General features: G+C 42.8%; 1 protein-coding gene across 1 annotated transcript in view; it reads left to right on the top strand.

Annotated features, from left to right (window-relative positions):
* The window catches only part of KNDC1 (kinase non-catalytic C-lobe domain containing 1), a 575645-nt gene that overhangs the window by 421903 nt on the left and 131587 nt on the right, over positions 1-22155 (top strand). Inside the window, exons 24-25 of the mRNA XM_085606188.1 lie at positions 15698-15901; positions 21527-21609. Of these exons, the coding sequence (XP_085462314.1) occupies positions 15698-15901; positions 21527-21609 (287 nt within the window). The remainder of the gene's footprint in view (positions 1-15697; positions 15902-21526; positions 21610-22155) is intronic.

Genomic DNA, 22155 nt, shown 5'->3' with positions numbered 1-22155 from the left:
AACAAAGTGCTTAAAAATGGACCAATGTCTTAATACCTCTTGTTTCTAATAAACCAAACCCAGGCCAAGAACTTAGCAACAGCAATAGCAACATATTCACTAGGCTCAAATCTCAACATTTCTAGAGCTTCTGACCCTTGTCTAGTGCCCAATGTTCGACATAAAGGCTTGAGCCATTTAGCTCGGGGTGCAGCATAGGCAGGACATGCAAAGAAGATATGACCAACAGAATCAATACAGTCAGGGCAACTTTTACATGAGTCACTAGACATACCCTTCCACTTTTTGGTGAAAGAGTTAGTCTGAAGTGTGCCTACCCTAAATTGATGATAAAGTTTCCTGTCACAAGGTCTGGTGATGGTATCCCAGTATACTTCGAGGAATGGGGTTCTTTTTTGGGCCAGGAACCTTCCTGTCAAGGACTCTGCAGTAACTGAATTGATATGTTTCTGCTGCACCATAGACCAGTAGAGACTCTTGAAGTCTTTCTTAGAGGGAAAGGGGTTGTTAACCGGGTCGGTCCATAAGTTGACCAACCCCATGGAATTCAGGAGCTGCTTGGTCTGTTTGAACCAAGGAATGTTACCAGCCCCCAGAATAGAGCGCACATCAAGGAAGGCCTTTGCATAGAGGTCCAGCTCAGGGACTGTCCATAAACGCCTCCAAAAGGCCAGTGGCTTAAACCTCGCAATATCTTCAAACGAATGACAGCCAAGGTCCAGCAGGAGGGGTTTAACTGGGGTAGAACATGGAAGGCCCGTAAGTAATCTAAAAAATTTGTATTGTGCCTTAACCAAAGGAGAAAGATCTGCAAAGCCCCAGAGTTCAGCACCATAGAGGATCGCAGAGTTTATCCTCGCATTAAAGATTTTGATGGGGGGGCCTATCATTCTCGACTTGGATTGCTTATGTTCTTTAACTAGGCAACCAGAAAGCTGGGCAAATTTTAGAGATAAAACATCAATTTGCGGCCTCCAGTCCAACTTATTTTCAAAAACTACCCCTAGATAGGTCATAACGTGTGTACGCTCAAGCAAAGCTTTGTCCATAAAAACATGTCCCTTTATGCCTCTCCCTTTATTAAAAACCATATATTTGGTTTTGGACACATTGACCGCCAGGTCAAAATCAGAACAGAAATGCGTAAAGACATTAAGTGCCGCCTGTAGTCCAGATAGGGTCTGAGAGAGAAGTAGGGTGTCATCAGCGAACATGAGGAGTGGGATTTTAATACCTCCAAGCGTAGGAGCGTCCGTCGATGTGTTGGAGTAGTACTTAACAACACTGTTGATAAACAATAAAAACAAAGTGGGAGCAAGGACGCACCCCTGCCTGACACCCCGATTGACCCTGAACCGACCAGTAACCTGGCCCTGTTTTCCCCAGCGGACTTGTGCGTAGTTATTGTCATGGAGCCTAATGATGATATTCAGAAGATCTGGAGGAAGCCCTAGCTCCGCCAATACGCTCCAAAGTTTAGTTCTATTGACTAGGTCAAATGCTGACCGGAGATCTACAAAGGCAGCATATAAAGTACCGCCACACAAATAGACCGTTTTCCAGACAATCAGTTGGAATTTGAATGCCTGGTCGATGGTACTAGTACACGGTCTGAAACCGGCTTGGAGAGGAGAGATGATGTCCTCCTGCTCAATCCAAGCCTGGATTCGTGCCAAGATCATTCTAGCGATAATTTTCTGGACCGAGTCAATAAGACTAATTGGGCGGTAGTTCCCCGGGCATGAACGATCACCTTTTTTGAAAATGGGGAGAATCTCAGCCCCCCCCCAAGAATCGGGAATATCTGCCCCTCTGGCTACGGCATTGGCAAAATGTGCGATGTAGGGCACCCAGTTCACTGTATCAAATTTGAAGAGATCCGCAGGAACACAGTCCATGCCCGGCGCCTTGCCACTTGAAACCTTACTTAAAGCCTGTTTGACCTCAGCGCAGTCAAAAGTTAAGGTTATGGGAAGGGAGAGGTCCCCCGTTATAGCTGGGGCAGGCCCCTCAACAACTGTGGGATCTGAAAATTGGGATTCAAAATGGGTCACCCAGGCTTCCGGGGGGACATGATTAGAAGGGACCTGGCTATTCTGGGAGTTACCCCACTTAACAGTATGCCAGAAGAGGGTTAGGTTCCGGTGCTTACTGGCAGCCAAAAGGTTGTTCCAGTGATCATTATCCCACTCCTGTTTGGCCTTGGCCTTAGCCTTTTTATAGTTTATCCTGGCCAGTCGGACATTATCTGGTTCTTTATTAGCAATGGCAGATTTTAATTTGCTAAAAGATTCTCGGCAAGTTTTGTTGTACCAGGACGATGGTTTTAGAGTGACGGATTTCTTCTTGGCCTTACAAGGTTTTAAAAAAAGGGATTTAAGGCCAGTGAAAAGATGATCATGTATGCATGTAGCTTTACCAGTCACATCCTCGGTGTACTGAAGAGACTGAATGTCAACCAGAGCACCGGATACCATGGAACTAATCCTGGACAATAATTCAGCATCCATTGCAACTTTGTCCCAGCGTACCCGCCGTTGATCATTAGTTAAAACGGCTTCCGCAGTGACTATTTCTGAGGGTTTGGCTCTCTGGGCTGGGCAAAGTAAAAGACTTAAAACCAACGGGTTGTGGTCACTCTCCGGGCGGTCTAATATCGCCATATCACTTAGAGTGAACCAGAACTCGATTTTAACAAGGGCATAATCAATTCTGCTGCTACAACGTCGGCCATCTGAGAAAGTCATCTTTCCACCCCTGTCAGAGGCAGTCCTCCCATTGGCGGCCCTGAATCCCCGCTCCATACATAGTCCCATCCACTGTGTGGCTGACTCTGTCCACCTCTTGATAGGAGGGAGATCGAGGGGAGGAATATTTAAAATAGCATCTACTTCCCAGGTTAATGAGTCTAGAGTAGAGAGCAGCGGTTCAAAACAGCAATTTAGATCACCCACAATCAAAACATTTGTATGCGTGTCAATAGTGTCCAGAAACCCATCTAATAATAAAAAGGTATTTGTGCCACGTCCCCCGGGGAGGCCTCTATTATAGACGTTTACAATTAGGACTACAGGATCATTGTCGTGTTGCAAGGAAATAATTAATAGGTCAGGGCTATCAATAGCTATTTCCTTGAGTGAATACCCAAGGGATTGCTTAACCCAGATACAGAGCCCACCAGACGGGCGGCCCCTTGTGCCACGAATTGCCCCCTTAAAAAAGTTCACATACCCTGGAAGATAGATCGGGTCCACAGCCCATGTCTCCTGGAAAACCAGGATATCATGGGTGTCGACCCAGCCTACCCATTCTTCAGAGGATACCCTGGTACCAAGGCCCGCAACATTCCACGAAACCAGGGTCAGGGGCATAGAACTAAGTGGCATTGTGCATGGTACTGCAGATGCGGGACCCTTGGTAGTTGGGGTAATATCGATATTAATGGGGCCCCTAGTCTCGCTATCAGTTATGGAAGGATCAATGGGGGGGAGGGACGGACTAGTTGGGTGGGAAAACGGGATACTGGAAAACATATTTACCAAGCCAACTTGAGCCCCCCGGAAACACCCACTCCCTGCTTGCACTGGGTTAACGGAGCCAAAACAAACTTCCCACAAGTTATTCGAATCTACCAGATGGGGTAACTGTCAGTCAACCCCATCTAATGAACTCAAGGGTGTGTAGAAGTTTGACAGGGGGAGATGGAAATCCGGCCTTATCTGGTGGTAGGAAGGCCTATTTACCCTTTCCCAAACATAGGACATATCACGTGTAGTGACAGTGGGTTTGTGTGGAAGAAAATATGACAAATCCACTGTAGAAATGCCAGTCCCTCTCAGGGTATTGGGAAAGGAACAGATATGCCTAACAACCCTCGGGTCGCGAAAATTTATGATCACACAATCTCCCTGCACCTGTTTAACTCTGTTGCCCAACCAACATACCCTACGGACGGTCATTATTTCGGTCCGTAGTCCAATAGGTAAAGGCCTGTTGGTATTTAGCCAGTGTGAGACTTTATTCTTTAGGTCGCTATGACACTCGGACTTTGTCTGAGGAAGCCGGGGTACATCCACCATTATAATGGTATATGGCTGCGACTCTGGTGGGAGATTGATAGACGGAAAGTTTTGATATGAAACAGCAGCCTCAAGGTTGATATTACAATCTGTTTCTCTCGGGACCTCAATGTTAACCTGAGGACATGGAACGTCCACCGCCTGGACAGTGTGTGTCGGGATACTAGGTAGTACTCCATCCAAGGGTGTATGGGCAGTGGAGGCAAGCCTAGATTTATCTACAATGTCATTGTTAGAGGAAGTTGCATGGTCAATAGAAGACACTGCAATCTTTTCTAGCAGGGACGTGTTGGCAGATACCATACCCTCTAGCTTCTCAAGTGAGGAGGCGAGACGCGTAACTCGCTCTAATAATGGGAGGAGTAGTGATTTAAATAACTTCTCTATAGGCTTGAGAAGATCGCAGGTAAAAGAGTCTGCGTTGGATTGAACGGGGGGAGGGAACGGGGACTTCAATCCACCAGATGCCAAATGTAAACTAGCAGACGTAGCAGGGTTTTGAGCTTCACAGGTAGGGGCAGATTTGTGAGGATTGGACACTTTGGGGATTTTGGCTCGTTTCCCCTTAGGGGGTGCTCCCATACGTTTCCTTTTACTCGGGATGTGCCTGGGCTTGGGGACCTGGATCATTGTTCCTGTAGTTTGCTGGTCAGTGGTAGGTGGCGGGATATCAGTACTGTCAGTGGTTTGGTCACCACTGGTATCAGGGATGCTAGTTATCTCCTGAATATCCACCAACGGGCAATGATCACGGGTGTCCGGCAGTACATTTAAAGTATCACCAGACAAAGTGGAAGGAAGTTGAGGTTGGCTGTTTTCAGGCGAGACAGCTAACATAATATTGCCAAGGGATGATCTTTTGGCAGAAAGTTCTAGGGACAGTCTTTTTTCCGTTAACAAAATTTCGTGTTCAAGAACACGAGCAGCTCTAGTAATAAAATTGTCAAGGGTCCCTGTAACTTGACCCCCTACGCTGTTCCTGGCCACCTTCCTGCCAGACCTTAAGGAGGTCATGATTTGGGGAATGAACAAACAGGCGAACAAACTCACAGAATAGGAAACAGATGAACCTCCGATAGTAACAGGAAGATAAATATCACTAAAAATGTCCAGCACACACTGCAATGTTTATACACAAGATATGGGCGACAAATGCTATGTAAACAGGCCACCGGTTGGCAAAGGCGCTTGTACTCACAGTACCAGCTGGGTATGTGACCTGTTCGAGTCGGCTCAAATTAGAGAGGGGGCCCGCCCCGACCACAGCCGCCCACGAACGGCCACAAACGGCCCGCTCTTTGTCCGGTCTTCGTCCGGGCTGCGTCCCGCGCTGCGGGAGTAGGATATTGTTTTGAAGCCTCAGGAGGGCGGGGGGCGGGCCAGCAGGGAGAGCGGACCGGAAGCTCTCCGTCGGTCTTGCAGGGACTTCTGGGAATTGAAGTCCCCGCACGCTCGCAGCCCTGCTGCTACTACACGCCAGATGCCGCTTTTCTTCCTCGGTGATCCTCCCAGGTGTCAGATGAGATCCCCTCCACAAGACGGGCGAAGGGGCACCCGCGAAGCGGGTGCGCCGAGAAGTAGACAGGTTCCAAGTAAGTGACAGGAGAGCCGGCAATTAGCAATTTGACCAAAGTGACCCACTCGTCTAGCTACAAACTGATGTTTTGAAGCCTCAGGAGGGCGGGGGGCGGGCCAGCAGGGAGAGCGGACCGGAAGCTCTCCGTCGGTCTTGCAGGGACTTCTGGGAATTGAAGTCCCCGCACGCTCGCAGCCCTGCTGCTACTACACGCCAGATGCCGCTTTTCTTCCTCGGTGATCCTCCCAGGTGTCAGATGAGATCCCCTCCACAAGACGGGCGAAGGGGCACCCGCGAAGCGGGTGCGCCGAGAAGTAGACAGGTTCCAAGTAAGTGACAGGAGAGCCGGCAATTAGCAATTTGACCAAAGTGACCCACTCGTCTAGCTACAAACTGATGTTTTGAAGCCTCAGGAGGGCGGGGGGCGGGCCAGCAGGGAGAGCGGACCGGAAGCTCTCCGTCGGTCTTGCAGGGACTTCTGGGAATTGAAGTCCCCGCACGCTCGCAGCCCTGCTGCTACTACACGCCAGATGCCGCTTTTCTTCCTCGGTGATCCTCCCAGGTGTCAGATGAGATCCCCTCCACAAGACGGGCGAAGGGGCACCCGCGAAGCGGGTGCGCCGAGAAGTAGACAGGTTCCAAGTAAGTGACAGGAGAGCCGGCAATTAGCAATTTGACCAAAGTGAGCTAGTTAAAACGTCTCCTGCCAAGCACACATTCTGAAACTTTTATTAATTTGAGTGTTTGCATCCACATACCTTGGAACAATGTGAAGAGTGATGTTCCCAAATCATTTAGAGAAAAGTGAAAGTCACAGCATGATTGGTCCATCTTAATCATCTCTTTCTATAAATGTAAACCTTCTGGGGTTAGTTAATTATCCTATGTCCTCGCAGTGCAACAGAGTAACATTTTCTATACTAATTAAACTGTAGACCATTCATTAGTATTCACTTGCCTCATAAGAACTCTAAATCAATGATTTAGATGAAGAGTTTTGACTAGAAACAATGAATGTCTTTCAAATCTATTGATATGTCTGATTGATCTGGGAAGTTTTTACCCCATCCATATGTTATCTTAGCCACAAATGTACTGTCAAATACCTTGCAATTGTTTTTGTTTATATGCCCTTATTCATATTCCATTAAGTGCATTCATTATATATTTGCAATGACAGCAAAAAACAGCATTATGAACAAAAATGCAAGAGCATAGTCGTTATTGCCGAGGTACATAGCCAGAGCATGCATATAGGAGATTAAATTATGAAAACCATTCACCCTCCCTTATTGGTTGTGATTTATGTTTCTGCAGCTCAATTTCTATGATAGGCTTAATATATCTAAAAAACAAATACTGGGTTGGCAATATTGTGTTAATATTAACAGTAAGAAAAATGTAGTCATTTACATTGATGTGTTGGGGTATATGGGAATCATCCCCAGAAATTATTTTCATAAAATTATCTCACTATAACCAAATTAAGATACAGAGATACTGGACAGGACTAAGGTGAAAACCTCATTAAGTCATCAAGTATGACACAATCCAAATTGTGTCACTTTCTGAGGCAGGTTGATACCTTGATAAGCACTATTTGAAAGCATCATGCACATTAAGTGTGAGGTAAGTGGCCACTAAGTTCTGACTACTCATGTGAATATTATTCCCTATACTTTACCAGAAGTGATTGACCATAGAACATCAAGCGTTCCATGTAGAAGCAGGCCTTGAATAGAGTTACTATGTTATCAGGTCTTGATCAACTTAAAACCACCATGAACAGGACACACTGGAATCCTCAGCATTAGATGAAGAAATAAATAAGTTTGCTAAACTGTGAGAGGAATTACTTTGCTAAAATCCCCCATGTATGTCCTTATCCTTTGAGTCAGTCAAGTGCTTCTCCAAAGTCATACGTAGATTACCAAGTAATAAAGAGTTGCACATTTGTTTATTGGGATATACTTGTCACACAGTGGCTTAAGGTTCGATCTTGATAGGAAGAAAAGTTGCTACAATGGTGATGTGTATCAAGAGTGGTGCATATTTGTATGTACTTGAAATATTTGAACTGAGGACATTTTTGTTTGAAGCCTGTTCCCCGGGTGGCAATGTTTTACCGCTCACAAGAAGCTGATATAGTATCTGGATGCCACATTCTATCCACTCTAGTTAAAAGACAGGCTTTTTCCCAAGGCCATCAACAGATTATTCTAGAGGCAGGTAGTGAGCATTTAACTTCAAATTTCAAGTTAGAGAGAATACTGTGACTATGATCAAGCTTTGCCCTAAAATGCACTGGGATTGTGCCTTCCTGATGCCATCTGTAGACCATGGGATGATGTGCTATGCTTCTTGATCGGCTAGGCATTGTCATTACGGGACTAATCAATAAAAAGTGAGTTCACACCCAGTCTCTAAAAGTAATTTGAATGCTAACCGATCTGTTTGGCACAGGTTTACATTTTTCAGGAAAATTTAGGACCCTTTATCCTTGGACTCACATTGTTTGATGATACATTGATTTAACTTTCTTTAGAATGAGGAAGGCCTCTGGCAAGCTAGCATTGTCAGAAATTGGTGAGCTGAGGAGACAGTCGCATTATTGGCATATCTGGCCAATCTCACCAGGATAAAGACAGAGGCGCAGTGCTGGTATTCAGTGTTACAGCTGTTCCAGATCTTGCTTTAAATACATTTCAATGTCCTAAAATCACTTGACAGTCCACAAATGAATCTGGCACGTGGAGGGCATGAAGAAGAAGCAGATCAGTGATGGAACTGTTCACACCGCAACTGAATGTGCTACCAATTGCGGATATTATTGTTGGAAAGTGCGCCTCAGAATTATGAAGGCACACAAGTACATTGATGCCACAAATGTCGAGCTATCTTGCGCCTAACTGATAATAAATCAATCACCTACTCCTCTGTCCTATGTGAAGTAGGAGACCCAATCGATAAAGTGGATCATTAAAGACATCTCTTATTTGCTCCTCATTTTAGTTGAAAGAAGCCACATAGTCTGCTATTCTCTTCCATGTCAGACCCTGGTAAGCTTTATTTAATTATAAACTAAATTAATTCAATTGCATATGAAGCCAATAAAGACAACATCACAGCAATCATCTATCTGCTGTGTCGAAGCCCTTCTCTGGTTCCATTGACTAAGCTGTCATAAACTCAGCAGAGTCCCTCAATTGTTCCTTGTACATGCCCCAAAGAGGGAATCAGCATTTCTATTTATTAATATTGAATAATTTTAGTGAGATACCTTACAAATTTGAGAAGCTTGTTGCAGAATTTCCTGGTCGATCTCCATAAATCATTAAATATATTGTGACATTTCTCATCAAGCTTAAGTGAGAAATATCATAATGTGGATAAAATTTACAAAGTCATTTGGACTTCTGAGTTCAATGCCAGCAATTCACAAAATCAATTTACAGGGCTAACATTACTAACGTATGGAATCATTTTAGGCACATGTATCTCTGAAGGCTGGGGTAATGGGTGTTCTAGGGCAAGAATGCCTTTGAAAGTTTGGTGACACCTGAACTCAAGATTTTGTGCATATTCATAAACTTATTCTTAACCCATTTCCACTTTGGAAAATAGTTGCAGATTTTCTCAATTCAATTCAATATTTATTAAAGAATTGGATCTCCAATGAGGTCCACATAAAAATGTACATACAAAATATTACATCAAATATAATAAAACATAAGGACAAATCATTTCTCAGTCCATTAGTGATTATCGAAAGCCTTCATGACAGGTCTTAGATTTTCCCTTACATAACATTAGTGGATATTGTCAATTACCCTAATGAGCGAGACGAATAAGGTTCTCAGCATCAAAACCAAATGGCTCATGGGAAGCAACAAGAACCTAAAAGACCTCTACCAAAACAAGTGGCATAAGTTTAGGTCCATTCTAGACAATAGCAGCTTCGTGTAATAATCAGTATAGGATAATGTACATCACATCAATTGCTTGGTAAAAAATAGAAAAGAATTCTAAAACAATCAGCGTAATTGCTTGGTAAAAGACAGAAAAGTATTCTAAAACAATCAGTGTAATTGGATAAACAATACATTTTCCTCTTACAACAAAATCTAAAAAAAACTAAATCTAATCTTATTTTGTGCGAAAACGAGTTAATGGCAGCAACTACATATATACATTTCTAAAACATTTAGACAGCAACACGTAACAGCTTTGTAGGAAATTAAGTTTGAAATTAGCAGCAAGAGAGTGGGAGTAACAAAACATATCCCAAATTGTGCAAAGTGCAGTTGAGTAGCAGCCAATACATGTGCAAAATACAATCCAAAATCCAGCTTCGGTAGAACATTAAGTTTGAAATTAGCATCAAGAGAGTGGGAGTAACAGAACATATCCCAATTGTGCAAAGAGCAGTTGAGTAGCAGCTAAAACATGTGCAAAATATAATCCAAAACAAGGAGAGAATATCAAGACTCCATAAAAGGACATCAGGCACGGGGGTTAACAGCATAATTGAAGGGAGAGCCATGTGTCTATAAGTAGAGCCTATTTAAAAGGATATATAAAAAAGGTAAATATATACATAAACTCCTTAAAAAAGTTGAATAGTTTTACACAGACTGCTTCGTTCTTTGGGCAAAAGAGAAAGTGGCGGGCTGAGGCTACATTTTTAATACAATTTTGTAAAAACATCGGCTGAAGCCAGGGACGACGACTCCAAACCAATGCTGAACAGACAAACAAGACATGATCCAGGTTCTGAATGCTCAGCTCACAGAAATTACAGATTTTCCCATTTTTCATGCACTGGGACCAGTTTACTGTTAAGTCGTTTAAAGGTAATATATTCATGCAACATAGAGTAAGCCATCGTCGATTTCCATGTTCTAGATTCCTGGATAAATATTTCTGAGAAATTCTCTGAGAATTCGTCCTGGCTATTATCTTTAATCTCTCTTTGGAATTACAAAATGTAATATCTCTATTATAGTTGATCTTACCACTTATGGTTTTTCAAAAGGATTTAAATTCTGAAGGCGGGAGGGTATTCACCGATTCCACTTGTACATAGAAAACTTTTAGTGCCAAAGAAAAATGATGATAGAGGGAATATTTACCTACAATGCCGCAGAAAAGTTTTTAACACATGAAAACTCTTAATGAATAAGGCTCACTTTTTTTTAACTGATATCCCCAACGTAAAATCCTGGATAAACCTTGGATATAGGAGCTTATCAAGCCAAATTCCAATCTAATAGCAGCTGATGGGACTAACGTGTTAAAATGACATAGTTTACTTAAAATCTGGCCTTCAGTCCTATCTAGAATACTCCAGTCCTTTACAGGGATTGATTCAATAGCATAATGCAGAGTCGGAGGGATTTTTGCTTTGAAAACCGTGAGCAGATGTAAAAAGTGCCTTCTGCCCATTGCACTATAGAAAATACGCAAACCATTCGCGTGAGATGCAGCTTTACAGGAACTGTGTTCGATATGAAGTTTATTCTTCGTACTGGCCGCTATTAGTTATCCTAAGTAGAGATATGAATCTACCACCTCCACCTTTTCATGACCAATTTGCCACTTAAAATTACATGATTTTCTACTTCTATTACATTTCATGATTAAAATGTTGCTTTTCAATACATTTATCTTCAAGAAATGTGCCACTGTGTAATTCTGTAATGATATCAGCTTTTTGTTCAGCCCAATAGGGGTTAAGTCCATCACTGCTATTCGTCAGCATAGAGGAGACATGCAAAAGAGCGGCTGCCTATCTTTGGTGCATCTCCCTCTAACTGAGAAAAACATTCGGATAAATCTGCTATATATAAGGAAAATAGCAGCGGTGCTAATAAACAACCTTGTTTCAGGCCACTTTCTATGGGAATTACAGATGATAAGCCTTGGTTTCCTCCCATTAATACCTGGCACCAAGTTTGAGAATGTAAGGCAATAATTAAAGGTAGCAGGGGAGAGAGCACTCCCATTTTATGCAATTTTTTTCTATAGTAATGGCCGGTCTACCTTATCAAAGGCCGTTGAAAAATCTATGAAGGCCGTATACACGTTTGACCTACTAGAAATCGTGTATTTCTCCTCAATTAGTTTCAACATGGAGATGTTATCCAGGGTAGAATGATTTTTCCTAAATCCTGCTTGCTCTATAGGGAGGACCTTCTTCTCCACCACCCATTCAGTGAGGTGATCAAGAATACTATGTGTAAATATTTTTTCCACCGCATCTAATAAGGCTATTTGCCGGTAGTTACCCGGATGGGTTCTAGGGCCCTTTTTGTACGGAGGGATTAAAATACTTCCACACCAAGATGGTGGTGTCTTCCCCTGAGAGTAGCAAAAATTAAAGAGTGGAGCTAGGTAAGTGGTCCACAACAGTGGCTCCTTTTTAATTACCGTCATGGGAATTTCATCAGGACCCATTACTCCTGAGGGTCTAATTTTTTTAATAAATCCTACCACGTCACTCATTGAGGGCGCATAGTTGAATACAGGGGTTTCAAGCGAGTAGGGTACAGCGGGGACGGAGCTGGTATAGTTAGAATTCGCAGAGTAGAGTTCTATCAGATGGAATTTCCATTCCTCTTCTTTAATAGGGATGGGGAGAGATTTCACTCTTGTGCTACAGCAGTCAGTGATTATTTCCCAGTACCTTTTTCCTCTGTCTTTTTCTCTTCAATAGGTTTATTAGATTACTTCATTCCAGAGAAAAATTCAGGAACTGAGTCTTCACTAGTTTATTTATTTCCCTATTTATAGTGAGCATTGAATTAGAATGTGATCTCCGTTTAGCTGGAACATGCGATGATTTAAATGATGTAGCCAGAGAACCTACATTATGGGGAAAGGCTTTGAGTAAATCAGATTGAGGAGAGTCACACTCAGTCATTAGTAAGTACTGCTGATCTCTTATCAGAACTGTTAAATTCTCTTTTAGTTTAGCGGTTGCAAAAGTATTCCAATGAAATCTACCATGTGTTGCATTAAACCCTACTGTGCTGCCTTTAAAGTTCCAGGGGCTTACCTTAGCACAAGTAAATTCAAACTTAGAGCAGATCAACATATGGTCACTAAAATCATTTCCCAAAACTTCCATACTTATGAGTTTACAAAAGAAATCTGCAGAAACAATTAGATAATTTATAATAGATCTCCCAGTTGGCGCCTTATGGGTATAATTTGCTGGAGTATCGTTTTCTAACCTCCCATTAGCAATTATAAGGTCTAAGCTTCTCAGACCTTCAAATAATGCAGCTCCTCTTTTGTCTGTCCTGCTTTTATTCAGAAACTGGGCAGGGAGGATGTTTAAGGCTTCGTTGTTTTGGGAAGAGACTTCAGAATTTAAATCTCCAACTAACATTAGGAACCTGCAATCTTCACTTTCCAAGGTAGAGGAGATAAAAACAAATACGTCATTTAGTAGATGAGAGTAAGATGCATCAGGAGGTAAATATGTATTTACGATCAACAGGGAATTTGAGTGATCTTGGGCATCCTTGAGATCTAGCTTAATCGCCTGAATTAAGTTAGAGGCATGAGAGAATTCTTTATGTGACCATCTAAGACTTCTACTTAGCATAATAGCAATACCTCCTTTAGCTTGTCCTCTATTTACAGGAAGTGCAGGCCGGCTCAGCACTAAATAATCTTCAGTGGACCAGTTCTTTGTGATCCAAGTCTCTTGTAGACATATTATATCAGCACTCTGCTCTGTCAAAAATAAGATTTCATTTTTGTTGGCGCTTAAGCCGGCTGCGTTCCAAGATATCACATTAATATCCTTGATAGGAAGAATTCCCAAATCATAAGCCTAAGGATCCATTTGTATTAAGACGCCGGCTACCCAACTCCATTTCTTATCTTCCTCACCTGCACAAAGTTCATACTGGGTCTTTTTCTCTGTGTGAAGCGAGACACTCCTTCCTTCTTTGCCAAGGGAGACCTGCAATATACTCACTCTCTCCTGGAAGGGTATGCCCCATGTGGAGATTTCTGGATAAGTGTTGGACTGCTGATTTTGGAACACTTTTTTGAGGCTAGCTCCTCTTCAGGTGTAAGAACATCAATACCACAGCATGGTAATTTATCACTGTGTGACATTATCAAATGGGAGATACTTTTGGATGCAAACGTTACTCTTGCGACCCTAGGATTAGTATATTTTTTAACCTGAACCAGAGCGAGGTCATTTCTTCGGATCATTTGGAGGCCAGGGATTTCCGCAAAGCAACCCAGCAGGAAGGGCCTATTCATATATGGTTCATGGTCAACAATAAACGAGAAATCCAAGGTGTAAAGGGCAAAAGGTGAGTGATTGACTTGGCAGGTTACCTCAGGAAGATTTTCAATAAGATTATAAATAACATTATTACCTAAGGAGGAAGCAAGTAGTGAAGCTTTAGGGTTCAAATTACTCTGAACAGTAGAGTGAACGCATATATTTAATACAAATGCATCTTGGGAGGATTGAATTGGAGCACTTGGGTTTAAAAAAGGAGAACATGGTCCCAATAGATTGATTTCTGCTTGACCATCTTCCTTCTCCATAACGTTTGAATCGGGATTCGATGATAGATTGAGAATTAAATTAGGGTCGAAGCATAGCCCTTTTGCCCTTTTTTTATTTATCCCTCGACGTTTTCCCTTTTTTCCTTCTTCTTCTTCTTACAAACGCTGTTACTTTTATTCTTGATATCCTTTTCCTTAGTGGGTGAGCAACCAACTATTAGTCCCTCCACTATAGGATGCTCAGGAAGTTTTGCACCTGTTTTTAGGAAAATGGGGAAAACTTTTCAAATTCTACTTGAATTTTCCTTCTTAGCTTGCTGACAGGACGTAAATACAGCCACTGAAGCTAAATTCCCAGGATCGAAAAGCTGTTGTAGAGCAGAAGGGTGTAATTTGTCGAGTATATCTTCATTTTCTTTACCTTTCAATTTCATTTTGTTTTTCCTACTAGAAAAGGGCTTGCCAACCTGAACGCCAAAGTCCCGTCCTTTAGTGTTGGAAAGAGAGCCTGTTTGAGTAGATTTGAGCTGATTGGGGTTATCCTCCAAACACAGAGGGGAAGAGGACCCCTTCCCAGGATTAGGCTTACAGGAAAGAAGTAGGCCGGCTTTACCAGGCAAAAGTCTTTGCTCAGAGACTATGAATTTAGTCAGGGCCAAAAGAGAATACAATCGGAGTTACTTACTGATTTCTCCATTAAGGCTAAGATAGACGAGAGCACTCTTTTCAGGCAAAGTAATGATTCAGATATCAGCATTTTTGACTCTGGATTATTATTTAAGGGGTGAAAATTCAAGGATAAATCAGGAGTAGTCGATCCCTGTGAATTTAATATGCTTGTTCCGCTGGATGTACTACTAAACAGCTGCATTTTAACAGATTTTCTCCTGTCAAGGCCGGGAAAAAAATCTGTTTACAGTGTGGGAATTGAAAACACCCCAAATTAGCTTGAGCTATGGAAAGGAGTCTCCTCAAAGTGAAAAATAGTTTCACGATGGGAAAAAAAGAATTGTGCATTTGCACTCATGTACAGGTATTTCCGTAATTTGAACCTATGTACGATTTGCCTTCGCAGGGTGGTAGAATTGTAGGGGTACTGTTGGAAAGGTTTATGAAGTCCTGAAGTGAAGAAATCTGCTCCCGCGCAAGAGTATAAATCTAAAGGTGTAAATTTATGAATATTGCTGTGAATCAGGTCCATTGCTTCCTAAAATGAATGTAGTCTTTCATATTCACGTCTTCATTCAAAAATGCTCCATTACAACGAGAGTGTATGAAGAGTTATAAACAATAAACTGGACTCAAAAGCAAGTATACTTTCGCTGAAGTAAGTTTAGTTCATTTTAGTTTCAACACAATATTGCAAAAACACTACCATTCTCCATGGTGTGTCAACCAGCAATGCCTGTAATTCAAAGCAGAATCTTTAAATGATTAACTCCCGGCTGTGATTTGTTAACAGTGCTTGTGAACAATTGGTGCATTCTGTGCTCTTTTACAGAGTTTTAACTGGAAAATACCCCAAGGAACGCTGAACCAGAAGGACAAGCAATATACCATTGCAGCAGCGTTACCGCGGCCATGTTACACCGGTGATCTGGATGAATTTTCAGGCTCCTATGTGAAAGCAGAGGACCGAGGGTCCCACATTTTTACTGACTATAGCGTACAGCAGATGTCACAGCAACTAACCCTGATGCAAGAGGTAAATCATACCATACGAGAGCTTTATGTACAAATGGAAATCTTCTTCAATTGCTTCCGTAGTTGGTTTAACCTCTTCTGTGACCATGACGAGATAGTCTCGTCATGGAGCACGGTTGCGCTGTGCCCATGACGAGACTATCTCGTCATGAACCCCACCCACTAATGCAACGCCCGGCACAGGAGGGGGAAAGGGCGTGGCATTGAAGGGGTTAACGTTAATCTAACACGTGTTTCCGTTATTATTATTATTATTATTATAGCACTTCCAAGCAGCTGTATGTATGCATTTTTACCGCCCCAATCCCAATCACTATGAGCAGCATAGGATATTTACCAAAGCAGGCATTGTGAGAAGAGGGGTTTGCGGGCCTGGTAAATACCTCTTTTCCAAGTTCTGCCTCAGAGATGGGGTAAGACATTTGGAATTTGATGCCTACTATACCATTTCCGTGTGTCCCCGCAGCAAAGGAAAACAAGCATTGTCAAAGCCATTAGATCATGGTTTTTGCAAAACTTAATTGTTTGGGCCCTTATCAGCCGCCTGAAGATAAGCAGCATCAAAACTAATAGGTGTTGCCCTTGGGATCTATTGGCTAATGCCTTCTGGCGATGCTGTGTTGCACAAGCAAAAAGCATTTTTAGCTATGGAAAAAAAGGCACAATTAAGCAGCCACTACTGGCAGCCCTGTCATTTTGTAAGAGCATGCATGCTTGAAGGTGTATGTGTGCACGTGTCACCATGCATCTACAGGCTTACGAAATAATACCAGAGCCCCTTTTTAAATTTACAGATGCAAGATGGATCTGTAAATTAAAGAAAATATGAAACTCAAGTAGAGCGAGAGCATGTTTTTAAGGTAAAGAGGCCACCAGCAATTTGCTGCCTGGCTCTGCCCAAAAAATATTTAAAATAAAATAAAAATTTGATCGCTGGAGAGTTGGGAGAGCAAAACTGCTTTTTGGTGGTGGAGGAGAAAAGCGACACAAGAGGGAAAAAGCAACATGGAGGATGGGGAGGAGCACACAGGAGAGAGAGCAACACTGGGGCTAGAACCATACAAGGGAGAGAGCAAAGGGGGGTGTGAGGAGAGAAGTCACCAGGAGAGAGAGCGACACAGAGCATGGGGTACGTGAGAAGCACACAAGAGAGAGAGAGAGCAACATGGAGGATGTACAGAAGCACACAGGGGAGAGAGCAACACACGAGGGAAGAAGCATACAAGGGAGAGAGCAAAGGGTAGTGAGGAAAGAAGTCATGAGGGAGGGAGCAAAACAGAGCATGTGGGCAGGTTAGAAGCACACGAGAGAGAGCAACATGAGTGCAGGGTTGGGGAAGAAGTACAAAAGGAACCGTGCTGGAAAACATGCACTCTTGTGCGGTGCTTAACCAAAAGTAAAAAGGTATTTACCTAAAGGTGTGTTGTAGAAGAATAGAAGTCAGACAATCAACACAGCATTAAAGAGGCTATGCGCCGATGGAGTGGCAAACACAAGAAGAAGGCAAGCAATATAATAAAAAGGAAGCATGCCAAAGAGACAAAGAAGCTAACCGATGGTAAGAAAGGGATGGGCTCTAAGCCCACTCTTAAGTTCACAATAGATCTTTTGCAACCAGAAAAGCTTGTGCTGTCTGGTGGAGGAGACCTGAAAAAAGGGGCTAGAAATATTTTTGAGTCTCAAAAAGCACACGTGCCATAGTAGTACTTGGGACTGAAGGGAACTACTTGGTGTGTGGATGTACTCCTTGTAAAAGGGAAGAATGCTGTCACTCATAGTGAAGTTTTCCATTGCAGAATTGGCTGACTCATTGCCCCATGCTCTATGCGGTGGTGAGTGGAAGGAAAATGTGAGTGACACAATAATTGACCAATGGATGAAGAGGACGAGCTGAAAGCCCCTGTCAATAGGCATATGATATATACAAGTTTAACTAAATCAAAAGGTTTTGCTAACACCAGACCTAAATATTAACCCTGGGCGTAGTTCGCGAAGTAGCACTTCGCAAAGCTACGCAAAGTGCACTTCGCACTAGGCGAGCTATGCGTAGCACTTCGCGAACTGCGTAGTACCTTGTTCGCACTGTGCCAGATGTCGTTTTCAATGATTGCACAGTGCGGACAAGCAACCGGCACTGTGCAATCATTGAAAATGGCATCTTGCACAGTGCGAGCTGTAGTTTTCTGCTGTTCGAGTAGATTTTTACTCGAGCGGCAGCTTTCTCAACGCGAACTGGTAGTTTCTCATCGCGAGCGGTCGCGAGCATATGCGACCACTCGCAATGAGAAACCTGACCTCCTCGCGTTGGGAATCTCGCCGGGAGGTTTATTTTCCATGCTCGCGATCGCCAACTTGATGTTGCTGATCGCGAACAAGGAAAAAGTCTCGCCGGGATGTCATTTTGCTTGCTCGCGGTCGCCAACTTGACGTTGAGGACCGCAAGCAAGCAAAAAATGACCGCAGCACTACGCAACACTACGCTACGCATGTTCGCACTGTGCTACGTGCATTTCGCGTAGTGCGAAGTAGCGCGAACTTCGCAAACTACGCGAGCGTAGCGTAGTGATTTGCCCAGGCTTACTAAATATAAACTGGCACATGAAATTGAACCACATGGACCTTTGGGAATAGCAAAGCCTCGGAAAAGACTTGCTATACAAACCAAACTGATATTGCTAGTCCTCAGTAATCAAATGAAGAAGAAAACATTTGTTCTTTGCTGCTGTTCAACAAATGGGTGTTCCTCCTCTTCTTATCATGTCATGTTGTTATGACACATTTAGCTATGAAGTTTGTACTCACAGGTGATTCATATTGCGGAATCATTTGTATTCCATTTCTAACTGGGCACTGAACTTATGGCCAATAAGGACAGACAGTTGTGATGTTCAGAAATTATGTACACAAGTCTTCCTCAGGGCCCAGAGTGGAGTTCACCCAGGCATTATTGACGCTCCTAGAGTCCTACACAGGCCCCCACTCTCTTTCCATCCTAGGGGACTTTAACTATCACCTAGAATTAATGAGAAACTCAGTTACTGTTAGACTTTTAGACAACTTAGCAGCGTTTAGTTTAATTCCACTAGTAACTGAACCCACCCACCAGGCAGGCCATACTCTGGATGGCATATTCTCTAATAATCCGGACATTGATCTGACGAAAATATTAACTCTCCCATGGTCTGACCATATGCCCGTCCATTTCAATATTAATGTCATGCTGCCTATGCATTCCACCCAAACTAAACCCTCTAAAGTAAAAATTCGAAGGTGGAACAAGGTCCTAGGTAAGGACCTAAAATTGGCCCTTGGCCACCTCCCCACCCCGTTAGCAAAGGACAATAATGTAGCAGCATCCCAGTTCAACGATTGGCTTAGGGCAGCAGCTAACTGTGTTGCGCCTGAGAGACTGGTGGTGTTAAAGAGGTCCAAGTTGTCATCACCGTGGTATAGCCCGGAGCTAAAGCTCCTCAAAGTAAACTGCAGGAAAGCTGAGCATCTCTGAAGACTAGACTATAGTTCGGGTAAGAAAGCAATTTATAATCTAGTTCTTCAACAATATAAAGAAGCATTAATCGCAGCCAAGAAGCCTCTTCAACAGTATAAAGAAGCATTAATCGCAGCCAAGAAGCTATATTTTACAGCTAAGATTGAGGAAGCTGGCAACTCTGCTAAGGAGCTTTTTTAAATCAGTTAAACTGCTGGACAAACCGCAGCAAGAAAATACATTTAAACCAGATCAGGATATGTGCAATAAACTGGCAACATATTTTCAGAACAAGGTGCAGGTGATATATGATGACCTTTTGAATACTCAGGGATCATCTGACAACCATTGTCAAAGGCGAGGTACAAAAACTTCTCCTTTCTATTACGTCCGGTTCCCCCAGAGACCCCTGTCCCCCAGCTATTATGCACTTGGCCTCTATGAGGATTTGTGATAATCTTACACCCCTTATTAATCAAGTCCTGGAATCAGGTAGTTACCCGGTAGCTTGGAAAAGAGCAGCTATCAGGCCAATTTTAAAAAACCCATCTCTAGACCCCACCGAACCTAAAAATTATCGCCCCATTGCTGGCCTACCAATAATAGCCAAAATCATGGAGAAGTCAATCAATAAGACACTGACTAACTACCTAGATGCCAACAATGTGCTGGACTCCACGCAGCATGGCTTTCGGTCTAGCCATTCTACCGAATCAGCCCTAATTACTGCTAGGGAAGACATCCGAAAAATAGTAGATGGAGGGGGCAGAGCTGTCCTCGTGCTCGTCGACCTATCAGCAGCATTTGACACCGTGAACCATACAGTGTTAGTGCAGCGGCTGAGAGATGTGGGAATTGAGGACATGGCTTTGGCCCTCCTCTCTTCGTTCCTGGAGGCAAGGGGGCAGAGCTTGCATTGGGAGGGCTTACAATCAGATAATTTCCACCTTCCTTGTGGGGTCCCTCAGGGATCGGCCCTATCTTCGACGTTGTTTAACGTCTATGTCACCCCACTGGCCAGACTCATCAGGAGGCATGGATTCACCTTGGCCTCTTATGCAGATGACTCCCAGCTTGTGATCTCTATATCCAATCAACCGGAGGTCACAGCTGCCAGTTTCCATGCATGCCTCACTGAGATTATGGCCTGGATGAATCATAGCTTCCTGAAAATCAACACCGACAAAACTGAGGTGAAAGAGTTTGGCCAGGGCCGACCCCTTTGGAATGACTCCTGGTGGCCGGCAGAACCTGGGGAATGTCCGAGCCCCGCTGCTAAGGTCAGGAATCTCGGAATCGTCTTCGATGACTAGTTGAATTTTTCCACCCAAGTCAACACTCTCACTTCCTCCTGCTTCTTCCTATTAAAAACTTTGAGGAAAAGTTCCTTTTATCACGCAAGAATTAGAAAAAGACGGTGGTGGGCGCCCTTTTTTTGTCCAAACTAGACTATTGTAACACCCTTTTTCCTGGGAATTGATAAGACGCAGATGAGAAAACTGCAATCATTACAGAATGCGGCAGCACGCCTGATTTTAAACATACCAAAAGGACAATCAACTTCAACAGGGATAAAATCACTGCACAGGCTCCATATCCAGCAGCAAGTGGAATTTAAGGCCTTGTGCCTGGTGCACAAGGCACTATGTGATGGGGGTGCTGAGGATATAAAAAAAAAATCTTACCCTATACCCCCTCGCGTGTTCTAAGATCAGCAAATTTAGGCCTAATACATACCACAAAGATTAGGCGGGCAAGGTGGGGTGGTAGGATGTTGTCAAATTCTGCAGCAAAACTTTGGAATATAATGCCAGTAGCCATGAGAGTCCAATAGGCAGCTTTTTAGGAAGACATTGAAAACATGGCTGTTTGCCTATGCCTAGTTCTCTCGGAGACTGCAGAGGTTTCTCCCTCCCACATACATTTACACTAGCGCCAAGATGCCATGGCATTCGAGCGCTTTAAAAACATTTATTCTATCTTATCCTATCCTATCCTATCCTATCCTAGACCATGTTTAATTAAAGTCCTTGTAAACTCCATTTTGCACCATGACAGTCAAGTCTTATTCTCACGGATGATTATGATTATTTTCTTCATTGAATGTTCAAATTAATAATTGTGTTTTTTTATTTTTAGGATTTGTTTAAAATTTGCCATCCTGTGAATTTTTTAAATTCAAGGTCTTTTGGTGTTGGAGCCAAACCATCCATTGTTCTAAAGTAAGTTTATTGATTCGTTCACTGGAAAAAAATTACTTTGTCAAAGATTTGTTAAGTCTTTTTACCATAGTGAATTGGCTCTTTCATTTTTATGTGGACATTTTTCATTAGTACTTCTACTCATAAAATTCATATATATATATATATATAAAAATAAATATATATATATATATATATATATATATATATATATATATATATATTCATATATCCAAAAGAAAAGTGCTCCCACACTTGAAGGCACCACACACGGCATTCTTTTCTCCTTTTTAATGCAAGGACCGCAAGGCAAACAACTTCGCTGTTCCAACTATAAAAGCGCCATTTTCACCATACAGGTTTTGGGCGTACCTTGCCCTTGATCTCTGGTATGGCTTCACAGGAGTATAGGCAGCAAACAGGTAACATCGCATTCAGCTTTGATTTATATGTCCCGCCCAAATGGGCGTGTGCAGGTAGTGCATTCTGGTCTTAGCAATTCAGTGAATGTCTTAAATCCTCAGTGGGTACCGCAATATTGTTCCCCTCAGAAAGTTTGTTTGCCTT

The sequence above is a fragment of the Triturus cristatus genome, chromosome 1_2 (genome assembly GCF_964204655.1).
Source record: "Triturus cristatus chromosome 1_2, aTriCri1.1, whole genome shotgun sequence".
In the NCBI taxonomy this organism is placed as follows: Eukaryota; Metazoa; Chordata; class Amphibia; order Caudata; family Salamandridae; genus Triturus; species Triturus cristatus.
This window is presented reverse-complemented; position numbering and strand designations above follow the sequence as displayed.